General features: G+C 38.7%; 1 protein-coding gene across 10 annotated transcripts in view; it reads right to left on the bottom strand.

Annotated features, from left to right (window-relative positions):
- Positions 1–477: 477 nt before the first annotated feature.
- Positions 478–15,397, bottom strand: part of pax2b (paired box 2b) — a 31,683-nt gene continuing 16,763 nt past the window's right edge. For 6 of the 10 annotated variants that reach the window (XM_044178038.1, XM_044178039.1, XM_044178040.1 and 3 more), the window contains exons 7-10: positions 13,926–14,040; positions 5,853–5,954; positions 3,573–3,659; positions 478–2,325 (exon numbers count right to left, since the gene is read on the bottom strand). In XM_044178038.1, coding sequence (XP_044033973.1) covers positions 2,204–2,325; positions 3,573–3,659; positions 5,853–5,954; positions 13,926–14,040 — 426 coding nt within the window. In that variant the 3' untranslated portion in view covers positions 478–2,203. Of the gene's footprint in view, positions 2,345–3,572; positions 3,660–5,852; positions 5,955–13,925; positions 14,041–15,397 lie in introns of all 10 variants that reach the window. The other 4 variants (XM_044178043.1, XM_044178048.1, XM_044178046.1 and 1 more) reach the window with 2 other exon arrangements.

Here is a 15,397-nt window from a genome sequence, read left to right as displayed (position 1 = left end):
CCATGTATTAAGTGATATATACTAGGGGTTTAAATAAAGTGTCACCCTTAACCTAACTTAATATCACTGTATTGACAGATCAGTCCAAATCAAGCTTATGATAAGTGCTTTTTGCATTTCAAGGGCTAAAATTTAACAAACAGGATTTCTGAGGCCCATTTGTTTGAGTTTTGTTATTAAAATTAAAGCATTTGAGTCCAAATTAGGGCCACAAATAAGGATTATTTTCATCTGTTGATTTTTCATATTAACTTGCTACAGTCCAAAACCAAACATATTAAATTTACAATGATATAAAACGGAGAAAAGCAGCAAATCCACATATGAGAAACTCAAAACAGTACATTTTTGGCATTTTTTTCTTAATAGATAACTTAAATGATTAATCAGTTATCAGAAATGTTGTCGATTATTCTTTTTCCTATCAAATAATCGTTTCAGCGCTACTCCAGATAGTCAAAAACACCATGAAGCCCCTTTTGCGTAAAAGATTTCAGACACTTTTATTATTGTACAAGTGAGACCAGCATAATGAAAGTGATAATACCCATGAACATGAAAGACATTTTTTCTTACTGTATTTACAGAGAAGTGTCTTCACATCACACACAAAAAATCCTTCTACAAAATGAACAATTTGTAAATAACATAATTAAATAAACTCCACCTACCTTTAGGTTTACAGCTGAATATGCATATGATGACCATCTCTGCACTGCATAGAATTTATACATATACTTTTCCTCATGAACAACGTGGGTTTTTCCTAATAATAATACTGCTCTCATGATGCATATAGGCGACCTGTAAATAAACATTAACATGAACTAAGTCTTTGGCAAATGCAAATACATTCACTTGACAGATGAGAAAACCATCATTCCAGCTTGATTCAAAGAAATAACTTGGCCTGCAACATGTGAGGGAGCTGAAGTTAGGAGGGAACATGTTTAAGGCATTTAGCTGAAACCGCCGTGCTGCTTTTTGACGTCATTGGAGTCGTCAGAATCATCCAATCAGAGTGAATCTGGACGCTTCTGGCATCAAACTAGATAGATGATGATACTGGTTTGACTTGGGATGGCTGTTATATCCTTTTCTGTGGTTGAATGCCAAAGACTTAATAAATTTAAATAAAAATGTAAGCTGTGAGAACATAGTAGTGCAGGTCAAGGCAGTGACATGATGGGCCTTGAATTACAGGAAAAACTGTGAAACTGTAAGTGCCTTTTCAGACTGAGACTTATTAGACTTACAGTCAAGTTTCATGAAATAAAGCAAATATGCATCATAATTTTTCTGCATAATAACGCTCCAGTGTTGCAAACCTCCAAAATAGTGCAAAATTAACAAAAAACAAAACACAAAGGGTTTTGCCTGATGACCTCTTGTATCCTGACAAATAAGAAATAGTAAAACACTAGCCAAGCAGTCAGCAGTTTAGTCATTACGAATTATAAAAATGAAATAAAAAAATTATTTTAAGAATATATTTACTAGTTTCTTGAAATCTTGCAAATAGCGGGCCATGGTGATATATTGTCATGGCTCCCTCTATTTTCAAACGGATGTTTCTTTATTTATTTCATTTTCATTTTTACATCTTGATTGTGTATCACAGAGAACATGTCCTAATCTTCTCATGGCATCAAAAGCGGTCGATTTACTCATGCTGGATGTTTGGTCGGTGACTGTTCAGATGGATAAAAAAACAACGTTAGCCTGCCACAGCCTGTATGTGCTGCTGCTAATCTCCTCTGATCTCACTGCGCTGCCATCTGAATCGAGAGGGAGACGAATGGAAAAAGGAAAAAAGGCTGCTGCTACATTTTAAGCTCCGGACAGCGTCCCTGCTGAGAGCCGCCAAGAAAAGGAATGTACAGTATTGATCCACGATAGGATGAAACCGTGACACTGCTACATGGGGAAAATAAAGTCTGATATTTTAGTTTTCAGTCTTTTTCTTTTTTTCATTTTTTTTTTTAAACCACTGCAATGAGCCCCAGTTTTCATCGTGTGTGTGTAGCAACTTTCAGTGTCTCTGGTGATGTCTTGTAGATTTTTTTTTGGCTTTGAGTGTCCAAAAAAGCTGCGAGGAGAGAGGAGAGAAGTCGTCTGGAGTCCCAAAAACCGTTAAGTTTCTCATTGTGTGAGCCGGGAACATTTTATGCGCAGTTGCTCAGTGTCCAGTGGACCATGCCGCTCACACCGGGGCAATATGGAGGCTAAGGCCATGGTCCTGCAGGTTGATTTGGTTTCCATGGTAACTAGTGACGGTCATAGGCAGTGGCAGCAGTGGGAGGGGCGGAGCCTCTCGATGCGGCACTATAATAATAAGGGGAACCTGAAAGTTAACAGAAGAACGAACCATTTGAAACAACAACAAATACAGTTTTTACTGCCATTTACCAAATGTATTATCATTATTATAAGTTTAATTGTTATGCTGCTGTTTTACACATTATTTCATACTGAAAAGCTCTTTTTCTTAAAATGTTTATGGTTAATTGACCGTTCCCTCAGCCCTATCCCCTTAGTTACTGTTGCTATGCCTGTCAAACTTTCCGTTCTTGCACAGTATATAATGCTTCATGTTTACAATGACGACGGAGGCAGATTTACCACTCTAATTTTTTATAATTTTTGAAACAATGGGTCCTAGAGACAGAAGGTTTCTCATTTCTAGCTGAAATTACAACATTTGCCAGCAGATTGTATCAGCTGTAGCTGTTAGCTAGCTAGTTAGGTCCATGACTTGGTCATCTCCAGCTGACTTTTTAATGTTTCGAGTTGAGTCATTTTAAGATGAGAATCTTGTAATAGTGGTCTTAAATATGCACTTGATGGCTACATAAATGATGGTGGGCTAAAAGACTGAGGCTAAAGCTACATGTCCCAGGCAAAAAGTTAGCATCCTCACCAATTGATTAAAGAAACAGCATTGTTCTTGTATTGCAGTGTGCAGAGCTAGTTAGCTTAGTATTATAAGTATAGGAAAAATGTAATTATAATTATAATTACTGTATTTTCAGAACAAACAGTTCAAAACAGTATGTTTTTACTTTTAATCAAAAGAAGAACAGAGCCCCTAATGTTAGCCTCAACCCTGATAGCATCCAGGACCAGCTTTCACACAATTGGTCTGCTAGTCATGACAGGGATTTCATTTTTTTGGTAACCTGTAACCCCACATAATAATGCAGTTAGTTAATGATGTGCGTCTGGTTTTACAAGTAATGCTCGGTTACTGCTGTAAATAGTAAGCTAGTTAACAGGACATGCTAACGATTGCAGCTCAGGACAGAGCAGATAAACACACACTTCATTCCTTACACTTTTCCTCTTGTGTACCACCCTCCAAACTCTTTAAAGGCAGAGTTTCGCTTTTATTACAGCCCCATGCACACTTGCATGCACACGCTTAGGCATGTGGAGAAACCCAAAGCTTAATATCCTAAGCCTGCCGTGCCTAGTTACGGTTGCTAAGGCTACAATTGGACAATCACTGTTCAGGGGAGGGGTTTAGTGAACGGTCAATTAATCGTTCTCATTCTGTTTCTCACTCTACTCACTTAGTAATGCTGGGTTGCTGAATCGCCAGGCTTCATTGTAGGTTGTGTACTGTGGATGACTGTAGGGGTTCCCCGAAAACTCACTCCCTGCAAAACAAAACAACAAATCAATTAGCATTTCAATGCATCAAACCATTACCCCTTCACATGCAGTCATTTCTCGTCATTCAAAACAGGATGCAATTTGAGGGGGAAAATGATAGTCATCGTTGTGCGACCAGTCAAGCAAGTAATTTATTTCTTTTTCATTTCACTTAAGTTATGCAACACTGAACAATACAGGATGTGACACTGAAGGAGGCTTTCCCTGTCCCATTTATGGATATCTACCCATTCTTCTTCCTCCAGTATATTCCAAACTGGCCTAATAAATACAGAGTGGTAATAAACAGTTTCATGCATACATTTTTGATATGCTGCAATAAATCCTGCAGCCTTTCTTGGAGGAATTTTAACATCTCCAATCTGAACCCCCTCCGGTCTGAGCTCTGGTGTTTGGTTCAACAGAATTTCATTTCTGGGGAAGTAACTTGGAGCATGTCAGTAAGGCACTGCTGTTGGTTCAACACGCTTCTTTCTTTTATGAGACAATAAAGGCTAGATTTTTATATGAAGCTGGTGAGAAATGGCTTTGCTTTAACAGTGTTTTGCGCCTGTCACTAAATCTTAGTGGTTGTGTATAGGATGAATGGGTTGTAACACAAAACCACAAGCCATGGGATTAAGGTCCTCATCTTTTGCTTTGTGCCACATAAGAACAAATGGAAAGTAAAAGTATGTTTGACTTGATGCTTTTCCACCAACATGATTTACACATCTCCCTTTGTTTTTACTGGTAGCTGTTAAATGGACTCAACTGTGTGCAGAAGTATGTCAAAAAATGTAAAGTCTACATTTTCAAAATAGCTTTTCATAATAGAAGCAGAAAGAAAAACTACAAAGCTCTTAAAGAGTGCATGCCTACTGTGTGTCAAAGTTTATTTAGATTGAAAGGCTAAACTAAATTAATTATTTTAACAATAGAAAATGTTTAGAAAACAGATCTGCATCAAAATACACATAGCTGTAAAGCATAATGGGATACATCTGGCAGATTTTATTTTCAAGTAATGTAGTAATACATAGGAAATTAGCAAAAGTGATTGAAAATGCTGTATCTTGCAAGGGCCAGTTCACCCGAATCACAAAAAACATTTCTGTCTTGAACACCACAAACAAAATTATATTCACGTTCATTGTACTGAGGTGGCAGAAATATAAGAGATGGATATTTTATAATCTGGACAAATAAAACTATCTGCACTGCAAGTTACCACTATAGTTAAGAAGAAATATGTATATTTATAATTTTGGTCAACTGTCACTTTACGAAATCCTTTAAAAGCATTTACAAAAGCACTTGTTCTTTGTTCCATGACCTTTCAAGTTTCAATGAAATGTGTTTGCAAGTTTGTTTGTTTTAAAGATTACCTGCTAACAGAAAAACACATGGGACAGTAAATATAACCTTCTTGGCTGAGGAGATAAGGAAACACGTCATGGCAGCCCTTCATAAAGGAGAAAAGAGAAACAGCCAGAGCCTGTGATGGGTTGTGTGATTGGTAAATTATATGCTAACACAGGACACACACCACTGGTTTCCCCATCCATGTGGTTTAATCACATCAAAGCAAAATGCCGGCTGTGTTTTGGTGAAAATGTGTGTGGTGATACTGGAACTGAAGAAGCGTATAAGCCCAGCACCAAACAGCATCCCTGCTCTATTCCTGGCAGTGAAACACAAGTCTGACCTCCTCAGAGAGACAGTGATTTGAATATTTACCAGGCTCCCATGCCTCTGCCTTTTGACCCTTAACTGTTTGCTGTGAACCTGAACTGCAGGTTAAGTAGAGGAGGGGAAAGGGATATGCTCTGGAGCGCAGAGGCTGGGGAGGGCTGGTAGTGCTGTTTATCGACGACTGGTGCAAACGGCCACGCGGGGAGATAATGAGCCAATAAGGGAGAGAGGAAAGCAGGAAGAAAGAGAGAGAGAGACTGTCCTCTTCCCTGTCTCTAATCACTTATTCAGCCTGTCTAATCCAATCATACACACAGAGCTAATATAAGGGTGTGTGTGCCTCTTACTCTGCAGGTCAATATTTATTGCCTTTCTGCGTAATTTGACGCTAAAGTATCTTAAAGTGCTACTATAGCTTCTACACCTGTTCATTTTGAGGGCAATGCCACCTGTTAAATAGACCCTAATGACAATATGAAGCACTAATGTCATCTCTCACTCACCAGGAACCATTCCAGCGAGCGTGGAGGTTGGGTAGCTGCCCTGGCCTGTGGGGGGAACGTGAGGGGGATACCCAGGTAAGGTTGTGTTGGCCATATCTCGACCTGGAGAGAAAAAATAAAACAACACAAAAACACATAATGATTTCCAGTTTTAATTTTTGACCTGGAGAAATAGATTATTTTACTGAGATTTTGGCACTTTTTCTGATTCAAAACTGGAAGCTCTGCATTAAAATTAAAAATTTGGATGTAATATACTGTAGTGGAAGAAGTATTCAGAGCCTTAATTAAAAGTAGCAATAAAGAATTGCAAAAAAACTCTATTACATGTTAAAGTCCTGCATTCAGTTAAGTATTATCATCAAAATGCACTTACTGTAAATATCAAAAGTACTCATTATGCAGATGGGCCTGTTTCAGAGTGTTAATGTTCAGAGTATTATTAGATTTATTATTATTTATTTATTATAGTATTAGAATAGTATTACTGATGCATTAATGTGTGAGCAATAATTTAATAATGTAGCAGGTGGAGCTCATTTGACCTTCTATATATACTGTTGGTTAGTTAAATCTACACAAATTCATCATATTTTACTGATTTTATATTTCATATTTAAATACAAGTAAAGAACTATAGCTGTCAAATAAAAGTAATGAAGTGAAAAGTACAATGTTTCCCTCTGAAATGTAGTATGAGTATAGTGAAGTATAATGTAACATAAAATGGAAATACTAAATGTGCTTAGTTACTTTCTATCTTTGCTTTTAGTGTTCAGTTTCAAAATGTAAACCAGCTACTGTAATTATATAACACAGCCATTTCATCACTTTTGACAGACAAAAATATGATGTTACTATAGACATCATGCCTCATCACCACCACCGCAAGTCAGTCATCACAACAACTCGATTTTCACTGTAGTTTGGGTCAAACATTTCAAAGAACAGTGTCATTTAAACCTGTCACTAAACACCAGAAGGCATCAGTGCGCCTCCCTAACAAGTCAGTTAAAAACAAGAGAACACCTTCTGCTGCTTTGAGGCAACTGAATACTGGTTGCATAAATATGCCCCCTCTTTACTGAATCCCATAAGGCTCCTCTCTTTCCCTCTGTGGCTGTAAAGTCCGAGCACCCTGGCCCCTCTGCAGAGCGTCACCCATCCGGCTGAAGATATTCAGCTCTGTAATTGAGAGTGACGGTTGGGTTGTCCTCGCTAGCCACGGGGACGTTTGGACAACGGCACGTAACCCCAATCTGCACAGGGGCCAGGGTAGGAGAGGCCGCAGTTATATTGTCAGCAGTGAGGGCCACTTGGACTCAAAGGGGAAATCATCTCCCAATGGAGCTTTAATGAGGAACTAGTGGACAAAATGCACTGTAACACCACAAGACAACTGTTGTCCATGTTGTTGCCTTTACAACCAAAGTCCAAGGAAACTCTCGACTTCCTAACTACCTTTTGTTTGTTTTTAATTGTTGAGATACTTTTTGCATCCTTTAACATCAGTGTAGACAGAAGTCATTTAAAATTTTTCATGACATACATTACAAGATCAGGATGGTTTTGCTTTTAAATGTATTGTTCCTACTTTATTTTATTTTGTTTTGGAAAATTATACATGTTTATTCATCTTTACTGGATAATGTTTAAACTCTTCTGTAGTTTTGCAGTTGTCTTTTGTTTGCAGTCTGTTTGTTGTTGTAACAATAGTTTTATGCTGCCCTCTTGGCCATGTCTCTCTTTTAAACTTTTACCTGGTTAAATAAAGGAAGTTGAATTAAAATGAAGATATAACATTTATGCACCTGGTAGAGAAAACTCACATTTTTTTGTTTCGGTAGACGGCACCACACCTAGAAGGTCTCAGTTTAAAGTGTTTGACACATCTCTGGGATATGCAAAGATATATATATTACATAATAGGACAAAAAAAAATCAGCTGAGAATACAACTCTGTTGCAACACTTTACCTCCAAAAACAATACAAAACACATTCATCTGTCTGAATATTGAAAACTGAATAGTGCTGCCAATTAGCATCGCTAATGAGAGCATAAACCACAGGCAGATTCAGGTATTGACTTAAAAATCCAATTCATACATGTGCAATATCATGAGCAACTTATTTGTTTAATTGAGGGTGAGCAAATTAGCCCTCTGGGTACTGAAGTACCTGCTACTACAGACTGGCAGGCATACTGGCTGCAGTGGGGGCCACAGGGGCCGGGGAGTGAAACGGCTGGTAAATCTGTTGAAGAGGCAGGGTGGCAGGCCTGGAGGGTAGAAGGATCCTTGGAAGCCTTGTATGGCTCTTTCTTAATGTAGGGTGATGATGGATGGATGACAGACTTTTTTTTTCGTAAATGGAGGGGGGATGCATAAAGAGGCAATGCCAGAGAGACAGTCGCCCATGTGACTTTCTACATTTGCCACATACATACATACATACATACATACATACATACATACATACATACATTATATCCCGACACAGACATAAAGGTAAACACATCAAAGGGAAAATCCAGCCAATAAGAAAATTCATATTGTGCTACTACACTAATCTTGGACTATAAAATCATTTACAAACATAGTAAAAATACTGAAATTAGAGCGACACGACTTGTTTTCTGTTGTCATGTCACACTTTTAGCAGTTGGTCCATCGAATTAGTGACTGATTTTGTGGCCGAAAGCAATTGTGCATTTATTCAAGTACAGTACTAGTTTTGAGGTACTTTTAATTTACTACTTCTATTCCAATACGTTTCTGAAATATGGTACTAGCTAAATCTATTTTACAGCTATAGTAACTCGTTACTTTGCAGATAAAGATTTTATACACAAAACATGTTGTATGATCTCAGAAAATACACCTGTCTCTTAATGAAAATACCACACTGTTGGCATAGAGTCCTAGGAGTTGTTATGGGCTGTCTTTGGACATTTAAAACAAATGCCAAAAAAAATTTACTTTTCCATTTGTGATCATGAATTGGATGATAAAGAAACGATTCAGTCTCATGTTGAACAACTGCTCTCTATTATTAGCAAATCTCAGCACTGATGGCTGTATTGTATGAAGCCGGGTGAGATGAGTCTTTTGGTTAAAGCGCTGAGACTCGAGGGCTGCAGAGTTAGAGAGCTTTACAGAGAAGAGTGAGGTCATACTGGACCTTTCATTTATAATAAGAATTAGTTATCCACAAGCCAGTGCACATAAGTCAAAGGGAGCCATGGGAGTACTGTAGGTGGGGGGTCCAGCAGGGGTGAGGCCATTGTGTGTGTGTGTGTGTGTGTGTGTGTGTGTGTGTGTGTGTGTGCATGTAGACATTGGTAACTATTGTCTAACTGTCTCAGCAAATACTGACCCAATCTTTTCTTCATTATTATTGCAGCAGCTACAGCTGCCATACATGTTTAATAACAATAAATACTCTTATCTTTTCATTAGCTTGCTTCAAAGAGATGAAATACATAATGAGAACAGGATCCCTGCCTTTACTGTACAGTCTCAAGGGAAGCATCTAGTTTAATTTCTTTAAAATGTGGCAAAACTGCCTAGAAAGTTGCTTTATTGTAACTAGGGATGAACCAATTACACTTTTCCCTCTACTTTTCCTCTTCAGATAGTGATTCCAATTCACACTGGCCAACATTGATCCGATATCAATGCTGTGTTTTTGTTTGTTTCACTGGTGAAACTGATCAATTTTGAGGAGCTATCAGTGCATCACTTCTTAACTATACATGGACACTCTCATACACCAAAGTCCATTAATGTTTGTGCAAATGATTTTAATGATATTGTTCTAGAAGGTTTATAAAATTGCATTTCTACAATTTTATAACATCAGTAAATGGCTAAGAAACTGTATTTAATGGGAGTTAGTCACTACCGATAACCTGATCAATGTTAGTCCTTATACCGATCATGTATATCGATCAGGGCATCAATACTTTCAACTTAACCTTCCTTAATCTTTATTCTTACCTTAAATAGCAACAATAAAACACATTGTGGTGATTTTTTGCTTAATTTTTGAAGGAGATGAGTGAAAATCATCCATGTATTTTAGTAAAAGAACAAGTTATTGTTTTAATATGCAAATATACGAATGCAAAAGATTGGAGATGTGAAGAACATGTTTTTTAAATGGTTTGCATTACCCAGTAAGAAATCAGTGAATAAATGTGAACGTCAGTCTATGTATGCTGAATGTTTGCCATCAACTTCAGTCTTTTTCATCACATGTTGACACTGATAATAATAATCACAGCCTCTGCTGAATCCTGTTTTTGTATATTCCAGGATACAGTTGGCAGTGACTGCCAGCAGCTCTGTGACTGTTGCTTTATGTCCGCTTTAAAGCCCTCTTTCAGAGAGGCGCCGGTTCGGAGAACTCTCTGTACAGCAATGATAGCCTCATTAGCTGCTTCCTAGCCTTTGTTGTTTTTACAACAGAGATGTGTGTCCAGATTCTCATTAAAAGATGGGCTTCTTTATATTGTCTGCTTCCTCTGACAGTCCCCTTAGATTGAACGCCAGCAAATCAAGCTATTTATTTTCCTCTGCCCTCTTTTTCTTTCCCTGCGAAAATCAATTGAAAGATTTTTTGGTTTGCTGTTACAAAAGCCTGTTGATTTCTGTCTTAATTTGAGAAGTGGCTTGTAACAGTCACTGATGAGCTGGGAATACAGTATTTGATGCTTTTAGTGTGCCTTGAAATATCTGATTTTTACAGACAAGACTGTTTGTCTTGTGCCTTTGCAGGTATTTGACAAAAAGGTACAAAATGAGAACAAATGACAGCGTTAAGTACTGCTGTTAATTTTCCTGATTTGAACTACACAGAGTGACTGAAAACATACAGTTTCAACTATTTTACCACTGAAAATAAATGTTTTGTCAACCCTTGATTATACTGTGAGAAGACAAAGATTCATGGGTTTTCATCTCAACCCACAACAACGTGACAAGAAACGTTATGCTCAGTTTTTGCATGAACATCAACTCAGTATCTTAAAACACAAACAGAAAAGCAGGGTGACCTCTCTATTTGGCACAGGAACAAAGTCATTTGTGAATGACTCTTTTGCTTGCAAGAGTATTAAATTTAGCATGACAGGGACACCTTCATGTTTGCTACAACAACAACCAAAAATCTTTGACCTCCATTTTCTAGGCTATATGCAGAATGGGGCAATTTATCACAAGCCAAAAAATCTCAGCACCCTAATTAATTACAACTAAGTAAAGAATGTTTGGAGAGCCAAATTGCTTTAATTCCCCAAACACCGGCTGAAAGTCATTCATTATCAAATGTGTGCTCAAAGGTTAGTTTGCTTTTGTAAAGACGAAATAAGCATTAATTTCGGAGCCTGGGCCTGCGTTTCCCCCTGTGGGGAGACAGGCGAGCGGTTTGTCATGAGGCCACACATCACTGACGGCAGGTTCGCTGTCTGATCTTTGCTCGCTGCTCACTGGACAACGGCAGGTCTTGATACTTTCTGTGTCGTTCCCTGAGAGCACTCACTCACCTTAATTGAATGTTAAGTGTGGATAGTTGTGTTTGCTGGTTGAAGTTTTGTTTAGAGAGCTGACAAAGGAGTGTACAGAAGCAGCAGCCTGAGGAGGAGAAGTGTCATTGACGCAGGGGCATTAAGCCTTTGGAGGCCTCCATTAACAGACCCAGCAGGGAATATGTTTAAAGAGTCTTCAGTGAGTGGAGATGTGTAAAACTCCCACTGAGTGCTCATGGGAATCCGCTCAGCGCTCGAAGATGGCTCTTAAGTCTGAACCACCATCAAAAAAACAGGTGGGCTCTGACTAATTTCAGGAAATACAGAAACTCTCTATAGAAATAGTGGACAATTGGCAATATCAAGGCCATCTCTTCATTTATTTCTCAAAATACACAAAAAAGTTCTGGGCTCCTCCTTCTGCTATTCATAAATTCACCCATGGCTCACACTATTTGAATTTTAAGCAGTTCAAATGAACAAGAATAAGAAGCACTTGAGATGAAATCCATCTCTCGAAAGGAATTCATCAAAGAAATTACTTCCCATATCAACAATAGAAATTACCTCACAATATGCAATTGTCCTATCCACATATTCATGGAACCCTTTGGTGTTTTTATGGGGTAAGAGGGACTATTTAGCAGGTAATACAGCATTAATGTGGAGGAGAGGGAGAGAGAAAAAAACAGTTTTAATGGAAGTGGCTTCTTGCCTCTGAATTTCGATGATGTGCACAATGCCCTTAAATCCCTTTCTTATTTGAGCCTGCTTTGCAGGTATTTTTGAGTCTTAATAGGATAAGCAGAGGACACAAAAGATTTCTATCTCTCAAGTCTTTCAGTTTGTTGAGAATCCCGATCTCTGGCAATGAGCACTTCATGAATCATTCATTTTTAATAGATTATGCAAATTCCAGGACATAAAATCAACAAGATCAATAACTGCAGGCATTTTAATTGGTGTTCGAAAACATTTTAAGGATGAACATAATCTTCAGTTCTTTCCCCCGTAAAGACACAATTAATTTGAAATTGGATCTCGGCCTAAATACTGCAGATAATTTACTACTTTTTGCGTGGCTTAAAATTCCTCTGGTAGGCTTATCGCTGGCAAGTAAACTGTAATACTCAGCCATTAGAGAGACCACACACCTGAATATCACCTAATATCCACACAGGCAGGCACTGAGGGAAAACCAAGCAGAGGAGCCACTAACTAAATACTAATTACCAAGTGGAAGTCAGAGTGATGTTTGTTCCATTAGTTTGACCTCTGCATGCTTTATTTCTCTGCCTCCAGTGAGAACTACCACCAGAAAAAGGCATGGAATAAACGTATTAACTAACACAAAAGCAAGTAATGTGCTTTTCATACGCAGACACACACATACACACACACACACACACACACACACACACACACACACAGAGACACACACACACACTGATATGCATACAATCCCATCTTTCTTCTTCTACATGTCTCTTTGCACCTGTAAAGCAGTAAGGAGACCCTCTCTCTGCAGAGACCATCTAAAATATCCCAGGTGCAAACAAAGCTGCCTGCAGAACCAGGCCTGCTTTCTACGGGGCCATCAGTGCACAAAGGACAAACACACACCTTTCTTCTCAGGAGGCCTGCCTTACAGGGGAAATCTACCTCCCACATATTAATGAGAAAAGAGCTCTTTCTTTTCTCATAAGACTGCTTGGCTATCATTTGAGAAGGGGGGCCGCTGCAATTTTCAATCACCCTGTCCTCCCCCACGCAGAACTCGTTGCCTTTGATGGCTGCTGCATAATTATATGAATTTTAATAAAAGCTCTGTATATTAATCTCAGGCCCCCGACAGTCATCGTAAACTTTCAGTAAACTTAACCTTCTTCTTGGTAATAACACGGCAACAACGAAACAATATTTCAATTAGCCAGGCAGTCATTAACTGTGACAAGGAGAGGAGACGACAAGGGGGGAGAAAGGAGAGAGAGAGAGAGAGAGATAGGAGGGTGAAATAAATGATCATGGTGTTAAAGTTAGGCGGCAGAAATGCCAGAGCGTATTTACCGAGGCACATTACTCGTGCTTTGAGACACACAAACTGTCTCCCAGCGAACAAATCAAGGAGCAACACAACAGCAGCCAACAAGCAGTCAGTCCTGCATGGTGGCCTTTTTTAGTGAGACCTTGATACACAGTCATAGTTCTGATGTGCTGACACCCAAAGGTCCTTGTCCAGTGGTGACTGAACAGCTTGCCCCCCAACAATCTCTCTTATCGCCCTGCTTGCTCAGCAAAAAACCAGACGGAGGACAGCTGCTAAGCTTTTATCGCATCATCGTACCACCTTTTCAGCTCAGAGTGAAATGGTATTAAAAAAGTCTTCACACTTAACTTTTTGGTTTGCTTTTATTTTCACACAGTTCATTTTTTTTGTCAATTGCACAAGCATTGTTTTTCTTGTTCTTTTACATTGTTCAAAACCCCCTCAGCTGAAGCTGTGGCTCGGCAGCATAAAGGCGTACTGTATGGCACTTGATCTTACCTACAGGGTAGCTTTGCGACACACTGGGGCCCAGGTCTGGGTTGGCGCTAGAGGATAAACTGGGCTTGACTTCGTCCAGGCTGGAATTCAGGGCAGGGAGCGAGTACTCATTAGCCTGGGAAAAGGACAGTTGAATCATTACACAACCAAACAATACCTAGATGGAAATCCTCCCTTCTCCTCCTCCATTAAGTGCTCCACACAGGCCTGTGCGAGTATAAATTTGTATGAGAGCATTGTGTGTGTGTGTGTGTGTGTGTGTGTGTGTGTGTGTGTGTGTTCAAGCTGCAGGGTGGCAGTTCAAGCATATCATGAATGTATTTTGGTATTGTCTGAGAGGAAGTGGGATTTTGAGATGAGTGAAAAGCCAAGGCGTCAGCTGGCCCTTTGTGCTTGACTGCAGTCTTACCCCTGATCAGCCAAGGGAGAAAGCAGTTCTGCTTTGTTACAGGCGCACCATGTGGCCCTGTTTGAGAGACATCCATTCACCATTTTTTCTCTTTTTTTTTTTTGCTTTTTGCTTTAAATTTGGAATCTAAACCACCTTTAAATTTCATTACCTCTTATCTCTGAATAGAATTACTTGTACAACTTGCCCTTTTGTCACCATTTAACTGTTTGAGTTTTTGCTTCTTGTGTGCATTCAGATGTTGTGTTAAAGAATTAGTTCACCCATATTTTTAGCGCTAGCAGTATCAAGTGATCCAGATAATTCTGGTTTTATGTGCCCAGATTTTGAGATGTCCACCTATGAAATTTCTTGCCTCTTGAAACTTCCATCTCAACCCCACTGTCACAGAGGTGAGTCAAATTTGTGCATTTTTGCTGCTTTAATTTTTCAAAAAACATTGACAGTTTTAATTTAAAAAACTCAACGGTAGGACTGTATTGTTTGAAAATGTTCGATACTGGTGCCCATATGATACCTGAGTTACCTGAGTACCAATACCAAAACAATACTTCTTTACAGAACTTTATCTTTTCATTTAACAAATGAAGCCGAAGATATCTGATTCAAAAAATAAGTGAATGTCTTTCTGGAAACAATGTCCTGGTTACTCTCTGGATAATCAACAACTGTTTCTGAGTAGAAAGTAGTTCCAGTAAAAACTGTTCACAGCCAAGTCTGAGGATTATCCAGAGTAACTGGGACATTGTTTTGGGAAAGATGTGTTGCTGTTGAATTTGTTTTTTAAGTAAATGTTTCAATACTTTGAGCTCCACAAATTAAATCCCATTCAGTTGAATGTAAATGTCAGAGGCAGATATCTAAAAATCTAAAAACCAAATGTGTCTTTTTGTAATTTGGGTGAATTTACCTTTCAATAATAAAACTTTATTTTTTACTCAATCCAAAAATAATCTCTCCCCAGCTTGTCTCTCATCGTCATGTTTCCTTTGTAAATCCGCTAACACTCATGGCAGATGTTAGCAGGTTTTTTTAATGAGATGAGACTTCCGGAGTCTGAGTG

This window comes from Siniperca chuatsi, linkage group LG20 (genome assembly GCF_020085105.1).
Source record: "Siniperca chuatsi isolate FFG_IHB_CAS linkage group LG20, ASM2008510v1, whole genome shotgun sequence".
Classification (NCBI taxonomy): domain Eukaryota; kingdom Metazoa; phylum Chordata; class Actinopteri; order Centrarchiformes; family Sinipercidae; genus Siniperca; species Siniperca chuatsi.
The sequence above is the reverse complement of the archived record's forward strand: the minus strand, read 5'-3'. Positions and strand labels throughout refer to the sequence as shown.